This window comes from Hemibagrus wyckioides, linkage group LG18 (assembly GCF_019097595.1).
Source record: "Hemibagrus wyckioides isolate EC202008001 linkage group LG18, SWU_Hwy_1.0, whole genome shotgun sequence".
Taxonomy (NCBI): domain Eukaryota; kingdom Metazoa; phylum Chordata; class Actinopteri; order Siluriformes; family Bagridae; genus Hemibagrus; species Hemibagrus wyckioides.
Genome location: NC_080727.1, coordinates 18901454 through 18915000, shown reverse-complemented (window position 1 = coordinate 18915000; position 13547 = coordinate 18901454). Strand labels below are relative to the sequence as shown.

At 41.5% G+C, this 13547-nt stretch overlaps 2 protein-coding genes across 3 annotated transcripts in view; both read left to right on the top strand.

The window, feature by feature from the left end:
* Window positions 1-5304, top strand: part of pigs (phosphatidylinositol glycan anchor biosynthesis, class S) — a 7213-nt gene extending 1909 nt beyond the window's left edge. Inside the window, exons 3-12 of the mRNA XM_058415228.1 lie at window positions 659-770; window positions 859-948; window positions 1041-1132; window positions 2051-2288; window positions 2852-2994; window positions 3089-3203; window positions 3286-3431; window positions 3522-3622; window positions 3712-3922; window positions 4855-5304. Coding sequence (XP_058271211.1) covers window positions 659-770; window positions 859-948; window positions 1041-1132; window positions 2051-2288; window positions 2852-2994; window positions 3089-3203; window positions 3286-3431; window positions 3522-3622; window positions 3712-3922; window positions 4855-5133 — 1527 coding nt within the window. The 3' untranslated portion in view covers window positions 5134-5304. The remainder of the gene's footprint in view (window positions 1-658; window positions 771-858; window positions 949-1040; window positions 1133-2050; window positions 2289-2851; window positions 2995-3088; window positions 3204-3285; window positions 3432-3521; window positions 3623-3711; window positions 3923-4854) is intronic.
* Window positions 5305-6814: 1510 nt separating this feature from the next.
* srsf1b (serine and arginine rich splicing factor 1b) lies at window positions 6815-11817 on the top strand. Of its 2 annotated transcripts, XR_009207224.1 has the most exons (6): window positions 6815-6972; window positions 7086-7282; window positions 8270-8439; window positions 8733-8905; window positions 9589-10493; window positions 11160-11817. XR_009207224.1 is itself a non-coding variant. In XM_058415229.1 (5 exons), exons 2-5 carry the CDS (start codon window positions 7089-7091, stop codon window positions 9775-9777), a joined length of 726 nt encoding a protein of 241 aa, XP_058271212.1. In that variant the 5' UTR covers window positions 6815-6972; window positions 7086-7088; the 3' UTR covers window positions 9778-11817. The 2 variants fall into 2 exon arrangements, 1 of the variants encoding a protein (XP_058271212.1); XM_058415229.1 differs by having other exon boundaries at window positions 9589-11817.
* The last annotated feature ends 1730 nt before the right edge of the window (window positions 11818-13547 follow it).

Below are 13547 nucleotides of genomic sequence, written 5' to 3'. Positions count from 1 at the left end.
CCTCAATTGCTCAGTTGTATAAAAAAATGAGTTGCTCTGGATAAGGGCATCTGCCAAATAATATAAAAGTAAAATAAAAAGTAAAAGTAAGATCCATGACTTACTCTGCACTCTGATCCTTCCAAGATTGGATATAAATAGACAGACTAGTAAATCTTCTGCCCTTAAGCTGGACCTTTCCTACCACCCCGATACCACTGAAGCCCCACACCTCCACCCCTGCTTCTGCTCTGCCTCGCCTCATGCCATCCTGCAACCCAACACATGCAAACAAAACAATACACATCTATGATGAGCATTTGAATAGACTTGGTGATACACAGAAAACTTTTCTTCTCAAAAAAAACCACCCCCCACCTTTTTTGACCCATTTGAGCTTTTTACGGAGCTCGGGGCTCAGCGTACAACTAGTTTGTTTTTAATCCGAACCATAATTAACGTTCTCCTGCTCCTCTTATCTCCTTAGGGTTCCTCTATGTCGGTACATTTATTTATTAAATAATTCATTAGGTGTGGGTTCATCTGGCCTCAATTAAAAACAGTAAGAATTTATAATACCTGGCTGCTCTTTGGTTACAAATTCAGACCCAGTTTCATTTCAGGATCTCTGACTTTATTTTGTGCTCATGATTGCTGTGTTGATGGTTTGTCTCTAAAGCTCCAGTTAAGCGTGGAGGTCGAGGTGGTGTTCTCTCGAGGAACCCTGAGCCCGGAGCAGCAGAAGAAGGTCCCGCTCAGTCAGACCCGAGAGCAGGAGCACCAAGTAGACGGTCAGTGAAAGATCCTTTCAGGTCACTTTGGAATGAAAATAAAAACTCGAGTGAAATATTTATTTCCTGCTTTTCCTCAATGCTGTAGCTAAGAACAGGCTGCGGTACAGATATGAAACCAAATATCGTACGGCTACCATCATGGAAGAAGATGCTTTAAATCAGCCCACAGCTCAAGGTACTTTGTAGACACTTTAGAAATATAGCTGGCTTTGTGAGTTATCTTGTGTGTTTAAAATCAGAGGTTTTACTGCTTCTTTCTTCACACAGAGGCGGATCATGCTCTGCACATGCTCAGTGAGAGCGCCTGTGGCTCGGTCGTGGTGTACGTCGTCCCTGAGTCCTCCAGCCTGCTACCAGCTGTGAGTCTCTCATGCTCGTGCTGCCCTGTCTTTCTGTGATGTTACTTTAAAAATTATATCAAAGTTTCTTTCTTTTGTTTTTTTTTGTTTATTTGTTGCTTTTGGCTGGTGACAAAAAATAAACAAACAAACAAGTAAATAATTAAATAAATTGCTAGACAAATATTAGAAAAAAATTTTTAATTTAGTTTTAAAAAATTTTGCCTATTTATTGTCACCAGCCAGGTTAAAAACAAACAAACAAACAAAAAATACATTTTTAGCTCTCTAGAAAAAATAAATCAAGTTTTAGTTGTTTTTGGTGGTTATATATATTTTTATTTATTGTTTTTATTTTATTTTTTTAATTATTTTATTATTTATTTATTAATTTAGTTCATCTTATTTATTTATTTATTTATTTATTTATTTATTTATTTATTTATTTATTTATTTATTGTCACCAGCAAGGTCAAAAGCAAAGACTAAATGATACATTTCTTGCTCTCTAGAATAAAAAAATCTTTTTTTTTATAGTGGTGATTTGTATATTTTTAGTTGTCTGTGTGTCTGTCTGTCTGTCTGTCTGTCTGTCTGTCTGTCTATCTATCCATCCATCCATCCATCCATCCATCCATCCATCCATCCATCCATCCATCCATCCATCCATCCATCCATCCATCCATCCATCCATCCATTTTCTATATCCGCTTTATTGCTAATTACGGTCATGGGGATCTGCTGGAGTGTCTGTCTGTCTGTGTTTTTAAGATGAGGAAATTATATTATGGTTCATAGACAGGTTCAAAGACCTAGAACCCTGTGATATGAATCATGCTTTAAAGGAGCTGCAGTTTGTTGTCACTGATATTAAGGAAGATGGCTGTAGATAACCATCTGCTTGTTCTGCTCTGCCTGCTCTCTTTGCTCTGTCTGAAGGACGTGAAGGTGTACGTGGGTCAGTGGCGCACCGCCCTGCTGCGTGCCACTCAGCTTCCTTCCTCTGGCATTCTGAAGGAGGTGCTGTCCACTCTGGAGCCTCAGGTCAAGCAGGTGATCGACACCATGTCCTTCAGCCACCAGGAAATCATGGGGGCTCTGAGCGACCGCATCCGCATCAGCCAGGTCAGCAAGGAGAACCTGGTCGACAGCATGAGGGCCATCAAGTCCAGTCCAGGTCAGAGACTAGATTTATAACACCACTAAAGGAATAGAATGCTTTGGGGAGGATCTGATGATGTAAGGGAACTCGTATGGCGGATGATCTATATATATAATCTAAAGGAAGGTGATCTGGTGATGCTTTTTTAAGGGTTCTTAAGGGTTTCAGGGCTCTGCATTCAGGACGTTTTCCTCTATGAGAAAGACTCTGTAACGTTGATCGATGTGTTTTTTTGTCTCCTCGACTTCAAAATCCAAGCTGGTGATGAAATGACTGCTGCTATAACGTGCCTGATAACAGGAAGTAACTTCGCTTGTGAATCTATAACAGGAAACAGCTATAAAGCAGAACGTGTTTATGTTGATGGCAGGAAGGTTGCTGTTGCGTGAGAGGAATAAAACACTGTGAAATGTTACTGTTGCTCTTATGGGTAATAATCACCTTCTATTCGTTCCTTTATTCCATCCATCAACACCTGACCAATCAGAATCAAGAAATGAACAGTAGTAAGGTTTCGGTCGATGTTCTTCTTCTGTGAGTCTTAGTCTTCTGTTTACCTGTATAATTTTTTTTCTCAGGTTATGAAATCACATTCAGCCTGTTGAACCCTGACCCCAAATCCCACAGCCTGCACTGGGATATCGAGGGAGCGGTTCAGAGCTACATCCAGCCTCTTCTCAACAAACTGAGCCCGATAGCCAACTTCTCCGTGGACTCACAGGTTCTTCAGAATAAACTGTGCTAATAAACATTTTGCTCTTTCTTGTACCCGTTGTGTCGTGGTCTATAAATACGGTTGGGTTTCTCTCGGTCAGATCCTGTACTACGCCGTGCTGGGGGTCAACCCTCGTTTTGACAGCAGCGTATCGGCGTACACTCTGAACGCAGCCAGCCTGGCGCACGTCATCAACCCTGTAGAGGCCAGACTAGGTACGGATAACAAAATAAACACGGCTTCGAGTGACTAAAGTATTTGCACCCATCTAAATATGCTCTCGTTTGTCTTGACTAGGCTCCAACGCTGCATCTTCGTACCCGGTGCTGAACTTCCTGCTGTATGTCCCCGAAGCTCATCACTCTCCACTCTTCATCAGAGACCATAAGAAGAAGGAAGTGCCTACAAATGCGTTCCACAGCCCCCGCTGGGGAGGGATAATGGTACAGTCCTCAACATTTTGCTTCACCGTCACCGCTTCTTTCATCGGTTCATGTTTTTTCCATGTTTGTTTCTTTCTGTCGCTTTCTCAGGTGTATAACGTAAACAACATGTACGACCCCGAGGCGGAATTTCCTGTCCACATCAACATCAACATGGCTAAAGTAATGGGTGTCTTCCTGGCACAGTTAAGGTCCGTCCCTTTCGAAGTCTCCCTGGTACGGTTTCTTTGTTTTCCAAAAAAGCCCAATATACCACTCTCCTTCTCTCTCTTCCTCCCAGGCTGTTACTGGGAGTCCAGAAGACGCATCCTCCGCCCGGTTTCGTCCTGCAGAGCCCGGGCAGCGCCGGATTGGCCGATTGGGAGCTGGACCGGCTGCTGTGGAGTCGCAGCGTAGAGAACGTGGCTACTGCTACAACCACCATCACCTCACTCGCTCAGCTCCTCGACCAGATCAGCAACATCGTCATCAATGACAACATCGCCCAGCAGGTGAGGAGCCGCATAACAGTAACAGCAGATAGCAGCTGGAATTCTGGTGGAAGTTGGCGTTGAGAATAAATGAGGTTTATGATGTAAAAACAAGCAATTTGAACAATACATTCAACAGACTGCTTTATAAAATCTAAAATGCTCTTTTCCTGAGCCTGAAAACTTTAGCAGCCAGTCATATTACTTTGAGACAAAAAAAACAGCAATGGGTTCAGTGAGGAGCAAGCAGGAATCTGGAAAGTCTGATGTACTTTGGAAATCATGATATTTAGAGAGAGAGAGTGATGGAAAAGGAGAGACAGTGAGGCAGAGAGAGAGAGAGAGAGAAACATTACAATGGAGTGAGTGAGAGAGAATGAGAGAGAGAGTGTGTGAGAACGAGAGAGAGACAGAGCAAGAGACAGTAAGAGAGCGAAAGAGAATGAGAGAAAGACAGTGAGAGAGAGAGAAACGTTACAGTGGAGTGAGTGAGAGAAAGAGTGAGTAAGAGAGACAGATAGAGAGGGAGAGACGGAGAGAGAAATTTTACAGTAGAGTGAGAACGAGAGAGACTGAGCGAGAGAGAGAACGAGAGAAAGACAGTGAGGGAGAGAGAGAGAAACGTTACAGTGGAGTGAGTGAGACAGAGCGAGAGAATGAGAGAGACAGAGTGAGTGAGAACAAGAGAGGGAGACAGAGCGAGAGAACGAGTGAGAGAGACAGAATGAAAGAGAGTCAGTGAGACACAATGTGAGAGAGAGAGAGAGGTTACTGTGAATCCAATCCAGCAAGAAAGAACACACAAGTACAATGATTCCACTACACCTACTCTAACATCAGTCTTTTTTTGATGTTTTGGTTGGTCGAACAAGAAGAGAACGGTTCTGAAGCGATCTCTCTCTCTCTCTCTCTCTCTTTTTGTTTTGGTATCTAACCTGCTATTTCTGTTGCAGGTGTCCAGCGCGGTCACGTCTCTCCAGGCCGCCACGGCCGAGCTGGAGGCCGGGAACTTGGCCTTCGCCCTGCAGTACAGTCGTGAGGCCATACTGGCTTCAGAGAGAGCGTTTTTCGACCCGTCTCTCTTGCATCTTTTATACTTTCCTGACGACCAGAAGTTTGCCATTTACATCCCTCTCTTCTTGCCCATGTGTGTGCCCATAGTGCTCTCGCTGCTCAAGATCATCAATGAGATTAGACAGAAACGTGCTGACAAGATGGCCAAAAAGGACTGAACACACACACACACACACAAACTTGGTGCCTGTGAGTGTGTGTTGTTTCTATGCACTGATTCATTACACTGCAAGTTGTTACTAAAGATGGTCTGTTGTGTAGATATTTATTATTTTCAAAAGTTTTTTTCTTTGTTATTGTCACAGAATAAATGACATTGTCTACCCGTTTATTTCCAGAAACCACAAACCAGGTTTGTCAGGCATTATAACACAATTTACAGCCAGGCTCTAAAGCCCAAAAAGTTCTAAGTAGAAAAAACAAACACATTTTTTTGTCATCGCTTCATGAACCTTCTTTCCATCTCCTTTATATATTTTTGCAGTATGTCCAATTATAGAACAGAAGCACTTGTGTTTCGCAGACACACTCGCTGTTCATTGACGTTTCTGTCGTTTACCGTAGCCCGCACTGCGGTTATGGAAAGTGATTCGAATTTTTTCCATTTCGATTATTTGCTTCAAAACAAGATTAAATTGGCAAAAACAATGGGCTTGCTTTCCCCTCTACAACATTGTTCCAAAACTTTTGAGTGTAGCTGTTTTCGTAAATTCATCTCAAACAAAGAGCGTGTGTAATGGATCAGAATTCTGGTCAGGCTCAGCATTTTGTCCACATTGTTGGATTTTTCTGAATATTGTTGCTAAACAGGAATCTATGATGGTGTGATTTGCCTCATTTAAACATGCTTAAGTCTGGATTTAATTCCAGACCTGAGATTATCTTCAGGGATAATTAAGTCAGGACTTCAGGGATACTTACAGGACAGGATACTTTTGAATGATATTGACCACTGCAGACTGGGAACACCCCACAAGAGCTGCAGTTTTGGAGATGCTCTGATCCAGTGGTCTAGCCATCACAATTTGGCCCTTCGTCAAACTCGCTCAAATCCTTACGGTTGTCCATTTTTCCTGCTTCTAACATCAACTTTGAGGGCAAAATGTTCACTTGCTGCCTAATATATCCCACCCACTAACAGATGCCATGATGAGGAGATCATCAGTGTTATTCATCAGTGAGAGGCAGGGAGTGATCAAAAAATCTTGTATATGTGATTTAAATTAAATTTGTTTTTATTGGAAAAGGCATCTTATACTTTATGTGGGGGAGAAAGGCTGACTGCTGTAGTCTATGGGTTCAATAGCAGATTGATGAGAGATTGTGTGAGAATTGTTTGAGATATTACTTGATTTGCAATGTTCTGTATTAATTTATTGTATTTTTTTTGTTGATTTTATGAACACAGTAATGTAAAGAAAATCTGGCATGTGGATTTGCATAACAGTATAGTTTTCTATATGAAAGAATAGTTTTCTTTATGAAGGAATAAGGCAAGGGTGCATTAGGAAGGATTTATCATTGTGTGTGTGTGTGCATAAATAAAACCTACCATTGCACCTTTAAAAACATAGTCAAAAGCCACTTAAAATAGACTTAAGTAGTTAACTGAAGTGCTTAATTTAAACGGAATTTCGTCCGTGATAACTATGGAATCAACAAATTAACTCTGAATTATTTTTTATTTTACACACCTTTCACTTTCGAGTCGTGTTTTGAAAGTACGTGATCGCTCATATCTGGGCTGAATCTCAAATTGGTCCTTATTGCACATGTAGGGCACTAGGTAGGGTGTATAAAACAGCCCCTTTTACTTCTGACGTAGTACACCTATGTAGTAAACAGGACGCCATTTTGATTTCAGCCCCTGATTTGTATTGGATTGCAGCACAGAAGCAGAGGAGGAGCAGGAAGAAGCGCAGGCGCCATCTTAGGTTCGAGACGTGTTTTTTTTGTCCTCACCGTGTTCGGAAGCGCTTTTAGCTAATATAACTCTGGTAAGTGTTTATAATCGATGAATCGATTCTCGTTCAACATTATTATACACGTGTCCGCTAAGTTTTATTTTTCGAGAGCGTGTTTTGTGAAAGGGTTTGTGTTTGTCTTGTAGAATATGTCTAGCGGTGGAGTGATCCGAGGTCCTGCGGGAAACAACGACTGTCGGATTTACGTGGGGAATCTGCCTCCCGACATCCGCACCAAAGACGTCGAGGATGTGTTTTACAAATACGGAGCGATCCGTGATATCGACCTGAAAAACAGAAGAGGAGGACCACCTTTCGCTTTTGTCGAGTTTGAGGACCCCAGGTATAAAATGTGTCGTATTTAGCAAGCTGGCTAACGTTAGCTCGGTTACATGGCGACAATGTGGAAGGAGGTGGGCGGAGATTTAAGCTTGAACTCGCTTTTAGTTGTATTAAACAAACAAATTACATTTCCCGAATTTGTGCTTTTTACAATATTACAGCTAACAGTTTTCACGGTAATGTAGCTAGATGTTTGTTTTTGTTTTTTTTTTTGTTTTAACTAAGCGTGCTCAAACTATCGACTAGATGACGCTGTATGCGCTAATTTGCATATCATTTGAATATTCATGAGCATTTGCATATGGAGCGGATCGCACGGGGAATGATTTTTCTGCAAACATTTAGGGTTTAATCCGAATAGAAAACTTGTTTCCTAAGAAAATAACAATTCATAACCACAAATAAAGCAAAAAAAAAAAAGCAAACAAACAGTAATGATTTATTAATTGATTAATTCAAGTAGTAGTAAGTAGCATGGAAATAAATACCAACTCAAACTTACGGATTGACGATTTTTTATTGATTATTGTGGTTTTTTAGGTTAATTGTAAATTATTAAGAAGATGAATAAAAAAATGAACAAGACTAGAATCGATGAGAAAGTGGAACCAACCTTGGTGATGAGTGATTGGCTGTTGTGCACGATGGTGGTCAGTGATTGGTTGCTGGGGAACAGACGATCTGTGATTGGTCATAGTGAAGGTCAAGCTGGTGGTGCATCAGCTCTCAACTTGTTAAACCAGCAGTGGTCAGTTTTTTGAGAAACTTTCAAAAGAGATTAGCCCAGTGTTATTTTGAGACTCTGTATTGTCCCTTTATTTGTACTTAATCGGTTTAAATTAATCTTCTTATGTAGATCTCTGTGCTGTGGAAATAGAGTGCTGTGTTTTTGGATGCAAATGAAGTGCATATGGATGTCCATTAAACATGTTTGATCTCTCTCTCTCTCTCTCTCTCTCTCTCTCTCTTTTTTAATTTTTTTATACAGAGATGCAGAAGATGCTGTGTATGGAAGAGATGGCTATGACTACGATGGCTATCGTTTGAGGGTGGAGTTCCCCAGGAGTGGCAGAGGTGGGGGACGAGGTGGAGCTGGGGCTCCCAGAGGCAGATATGGCCCTCCGTCCCGGCGTTCAGAGTACAGGGTCATAGTTTCAGGTCAGTGCATTTCCTTAAAAAGGGTGCGTTGTGTTTAGCAGCTTTTTTTTTAGCATCTTTTATTTATAGCTGTGATGGAAGGCTATCAGTATATTAAGTAATATTTCAGTAAAATGCAACACCCTTGCAATGTTGATGCTCTTTGTGATCTTTTAAAATCTAATAGCTTCTGTGTTGACAGTTTTAAGCATATTTTGTTCAGCTGTTTATATCGCTGGTTAATAAAGAGAATAAATCAGTTGAAGTCCAAGCGCTTTGTGTTACCGTGTTGACGCGCCCCTGTCTGCCCACAGGACTCCCTCCTAGTGGAAGCTGGCAGGACCTTAAGGATCACATGCGTGAAGCAGGTGATGTATGTTACGCTGATGTTTTCCGAGATGGCACCGGTGTTGTGGAGTTTGTGCGCAAAGAAGACATGACCTACGCAGTGCGAAAGCTGGATAACACTAAGTTCCGGTCCCACGAGGTACGTTTGAGTTTCTGAATAGGAACCGCCATTGGGAAGGACAGGACAGGACAGGGCATAGCTTAAGGATTGGGATGTTTCAAGGTAAGGTTGTCAGAAACCCGTGGTGGAGCCACATGGACTAGGAGGATCCAAGGAATGGCTTACTTGAATGTAAGTGATTTTGCTATCGGGTTGTGTATTTGACACCAAGATTTGTACTAGCTCTTACTGTTCTTGGCATCCCTTTCTTACCACTCTTATGCTGTTGATTCCTTTTTTTTTGTTGTTGTTGTTGTTTCGTTATTTTGGGGTGGGGTGTCACTTCAGATGGAGCCAGTGGAGCAAAATTAACCACGCTCGCTCTCCTGTCAATCAGTGACATTAACCAATAATGGCATCTGAGTGGTCATGTATGCGGAAGAGGGGGGATAGCACTTTCCTCCGAGCGTGTTGCTCCTCCTCCTGACGCAGCATGACCCAGCAGATTGGGGGGAAATATGCGGTCAGCAGGCTGCACGTGTCTCGGAGGATGCACGTCTTAGCCTGTTGTACGAATGCTGGCTAAATTGTCAGGTGATTTTTAAAAAGGTCGAAAATGTTTAACGCTCTGTTTCAGGTCTGCAAGCGGTAAGTAATTCCTGAATTAGTAAACGTTTTAGCTGGTTGTGTGTTAGAAAGCGGTCTGTTATGTGTCTTCCTAGGGCGAGACAGCTTACATCCGCGTAAAGGTGGACGGCCCACGGAGCCCAAGCTACGGGCGCTCACGCTCTCGTAGCCGCAGCAGAAGCCGAAGCCGGAGCAACAGCCGTAGCCGCAGCTACTCGCCACGCCGCAGCAGAGGATCCCCGCGTTACTCGCCCCGTCACAGCCGCTCTCGCTCCCGCACTTAAACTCCCACAATACAGCTAGCTCTCCAACCACAACCACACACACCCCTGCGTCGCCCACCCCCACCGGACCCACGCTTTGTACTTCATCACCATCTTGACTTGCTTCGCCTACTCGTGGCCCGAGTCGACTTCTTCATTGGTTTGCAGCGGAATTTCCAGAAATGAGTCTTTTCATTTTAATCATTTAGCTAACCAGATCAAATGAAATGTAGCTAAGTGGATGTTCCCGTTTGTCTTCCTCCTCCCTCATCTTAAAAAAAACAAAAAAAAAACCAAACACACATACACACACACAACAGAAAACCCCCACCCTTCCTAGTGTTCCATCCTGTCTTATCCTTTCCCCTCTCATCCCTTGTGTCTTTTGTTCTGCATCCATATTTTAACTGGTGTTTCATACCCCATTGTTTGTACATGTGTAAGACAAGGTAGATATCCGAATGCTATGAAAGAAATGTCTTGGTTTTTGAGAAATTGGCAACTATTTTTGTTAGTAATAGGGTTTTGGGGTGGGGTCAGTTGGGTTTTAATTTTGCTGGTTAGGATTTTTTGTTGCAAAACTGTTCTATTTTTACCTTTTCATGTGTCTTTCTATAGACAACAGAGGAGCAGGATTAAAGAATGCTTTGGAATAAAGGATTGTCAAGCACAGTTCATTCATATTAGGATAAAGCGTTTTTGGAGGAGGAGGAGCAGGCATTTCAATTTTGGCAATGGTATGATGACAAGCGTCTTTAGTCACCTTCAAACAAATTGCAGGTTTTTTGTTTTTGTTTTTTCTCCCCTCAGACTTTCAGTAACTTGAATTTTCTTAGTGAAGTAACACATTCGTTTTTGCTTTGCCATTTTTACCCTCCCTTTATAGTTCCCTCTCCCTTTTTATTTGTCCTTTTCTTCATTGGCCTTTAGTGCCAAGCATGCATGTGTTCTGTCTTAATGCCATGCTCGTGCATACATCAATTTTTTTTTTTTTATGTTTATTTGTTTTTATTTTTTTTTTGCTTGTCCCAAATATAAAACATTTTGTCATGTAAAGTGGACGTGCCTGGACTGTGCCGTTCTAGAGCAACCACAGAAACATCTCAGGAGATACTGATGGAAGAAGGTTTGCCTTGTGCACTTGTATCAATGTAAATTGCAAATCCATTAAGAAAATATTGCTTTCTGTTGTTGTTGCTGTCTGTGACGATGGTACAATGTAACGTTAATATGGTGTTTTAAAGGTTATGTTCATGTCATAGTTAAGTAATGATTTATGCTTTGGAACAAAAAACAACAACAAAAAAAAATTTACACCGCTCCTATAATAATCTCTTAGAAGCTTTTGACATAGCTGTGATTTCTAACTTGATCCCTCTTTTTGATTTTGCTGGTATTCAAAGGTTTGGATTGGAGGAGGGACACACTGTCTCCCGATCCTTGGAGCCGGATCATTGGATCAGTTCAGGATCAGGAGCAGGATTAGGATTAGGATAAGGATGGATACATACATGGAGCAGGATCAATTTACCGGGAGCGGGAACCGTAGGAGAGGATCCCAACCCCCTCACCAAACCGCACTTAACGAAGATAAACAAACAAACAAAAAAAAGCAGAAAACATTTCAATTGGCTTTTCTAGAACTAAATTTATTTTTTTATTTTTTTTTCTCCCCCTTTTTTTGTTTTTGCGGAGCCAGACCAAAGAGGCGCACACTGAAGGGATCCTGCGGTTGTTTTTCTTTTATGAGATGAGTTTTTGGTATAAAGTGGAGCAGAGCCAGGAACCGGGAGGCTGGATCAGTTGCTTTGGATGGAATCCACATGAAGGAGTTGGGTAAATAGAGGGATTTAAGGTTTTGGGAGGGTGGGCTGGGAGGTTCATAATGAAGGGGGATTTTGTAGTTTATTTAGGGATTCAAATATACAAAATGCTTCTGCATTATTTTTTTGTGTGTTCGAATTGGTGGGATTTTCTGAATTGGCTACTTCAGATTTCTAGTTTGTAGTGTTAATATTCTTTTTTTTCTTCTTCTCTCTTTCAATAAAGTTTGGAAATCCAGCACGTGTATTGTTTTCTTTTGCATACTTTTTTTTTTTACTCATGTTACTGTGGTCTCACTATAAATGAAGATCAACAGAAACTGTAAATATGCCAGTGAAATAAAAGTTCATCTCAATTAGGAGTTTGTGGATATTTTTAATATTGCCCTGCGCTATTTATTGCAGAAAGCTCTCAACTACTGTTGCAGAACTGCATGTAAAATAATACCTCATGAATGATAGATGAATACTAAGAAAAGTCAGCTTCCTGTGACATTAGGCCATGCTCTCGTCTGCAGTGGTGCATGCTCACATAAATGGAAGGATTTGAACCTGATTTTAGAGATGTTACACATTTCTCTGCATGGACAGAATACACAATCTGGGGTCACATATATTGCCAAAGAGGAGAAGAAACACATGGTGTCTTCCCCAAACTGTTGCCACAAAACATAGTTCTTAACTTCAATTAAACTTGATTACAATCCTTTGACTTAATTACAATACTTAATTACAATGAACCTGTTCCAGCATGATGATGGATTGCCAAGGATGGAGTGGAAGAACTTAAGTGTCTTGCACAGATCCCTGACTCTGACTTAACACCACTGGGATGAACTGGAACACAAATCCCCACAGACACACTCTAAAATCAAGTGCAAAGATTTTTAAAAGATTTTTGGGCAGCAGGAATGAGATGTCCTTATACACTGATCAGGCATAACATTATGAGCAGTGAGAGGTGGAGTGAATAGCACTGATTATCTCCTCATCATGGCACCTGTTAGTGGGTGGGATATATTAGGCAGCAAGTGAACATTTTGTCCTCAAAGCTGATGTGTTAGAAGCAGGAAAAATGGACAAGCGTAAGGATTTGAGCGAGCTTGACAAGGGCCGAATTGTGATGGCTAGACCACTGGATCAGAGCATCTCCAAAACTGCAGCTCATGTGGGGTGTTCCTGGTCTGCAGTGGTCAGTATTTATCAAAAGTGTCTTAAATCTTGTAAGCGTCCTTTGAGTCCTGTATGTATCCCTTAAGTCCCTTAAATTGTGAGGTGGGGCCCATGAAGGTCCTCTCTTTGCAAGAAGTTGCAGGATTTGTTGCTAACGTCTTGGTGCCAGATACCACAGCACACCTTCAGGGATCTAGTGAAGTCCGTGCCTTGCTGGGTCAGGAATGTTTTGGGGGACCGACACATTATTAGGCAGGTGGTCATAATGTTATGCCTGATCGGTGTGTAATGTAATGTTACCATGAGTTAAAACTTTTAATCCAGGACGCTTTGGCAGTTTTCTCAACATAGGGCTTATGACTTGTCTGTTCCAACCATTTAACGAAAGTGATGGCATCACCAAGTCATATTTTCAGAAAGGTGGTGGCAGCTCAAGTGGTTAAGGCTCTGGGTTGTTGAACAAGAGGTTGGGGTTCAAGCTCCAGCACTGCCAAAAAAGCATTATGTTATCTTTGGTGTTTCCGAATGAGCAATTACGAGGCTAGGTTAAAATTTGTAGGCATGCACTACACTATATCAACATTTTATTTACATCAAAAACACTATTAATTAAATGAATATTTATGATTGGAACATGTTTTCTTGAATATGTAAAATATAAGTGAATAGATTACATAAAATGTACATCAGTCTGATGTGAATGAGGCCTGAGAGAGAGAGAGAAACAAAGAGAGGGAGGGAGAGAGTGAGATAGAGAGAGAGAGAAACAAATAGAGAGAGAGAAGGAGAAAGAGA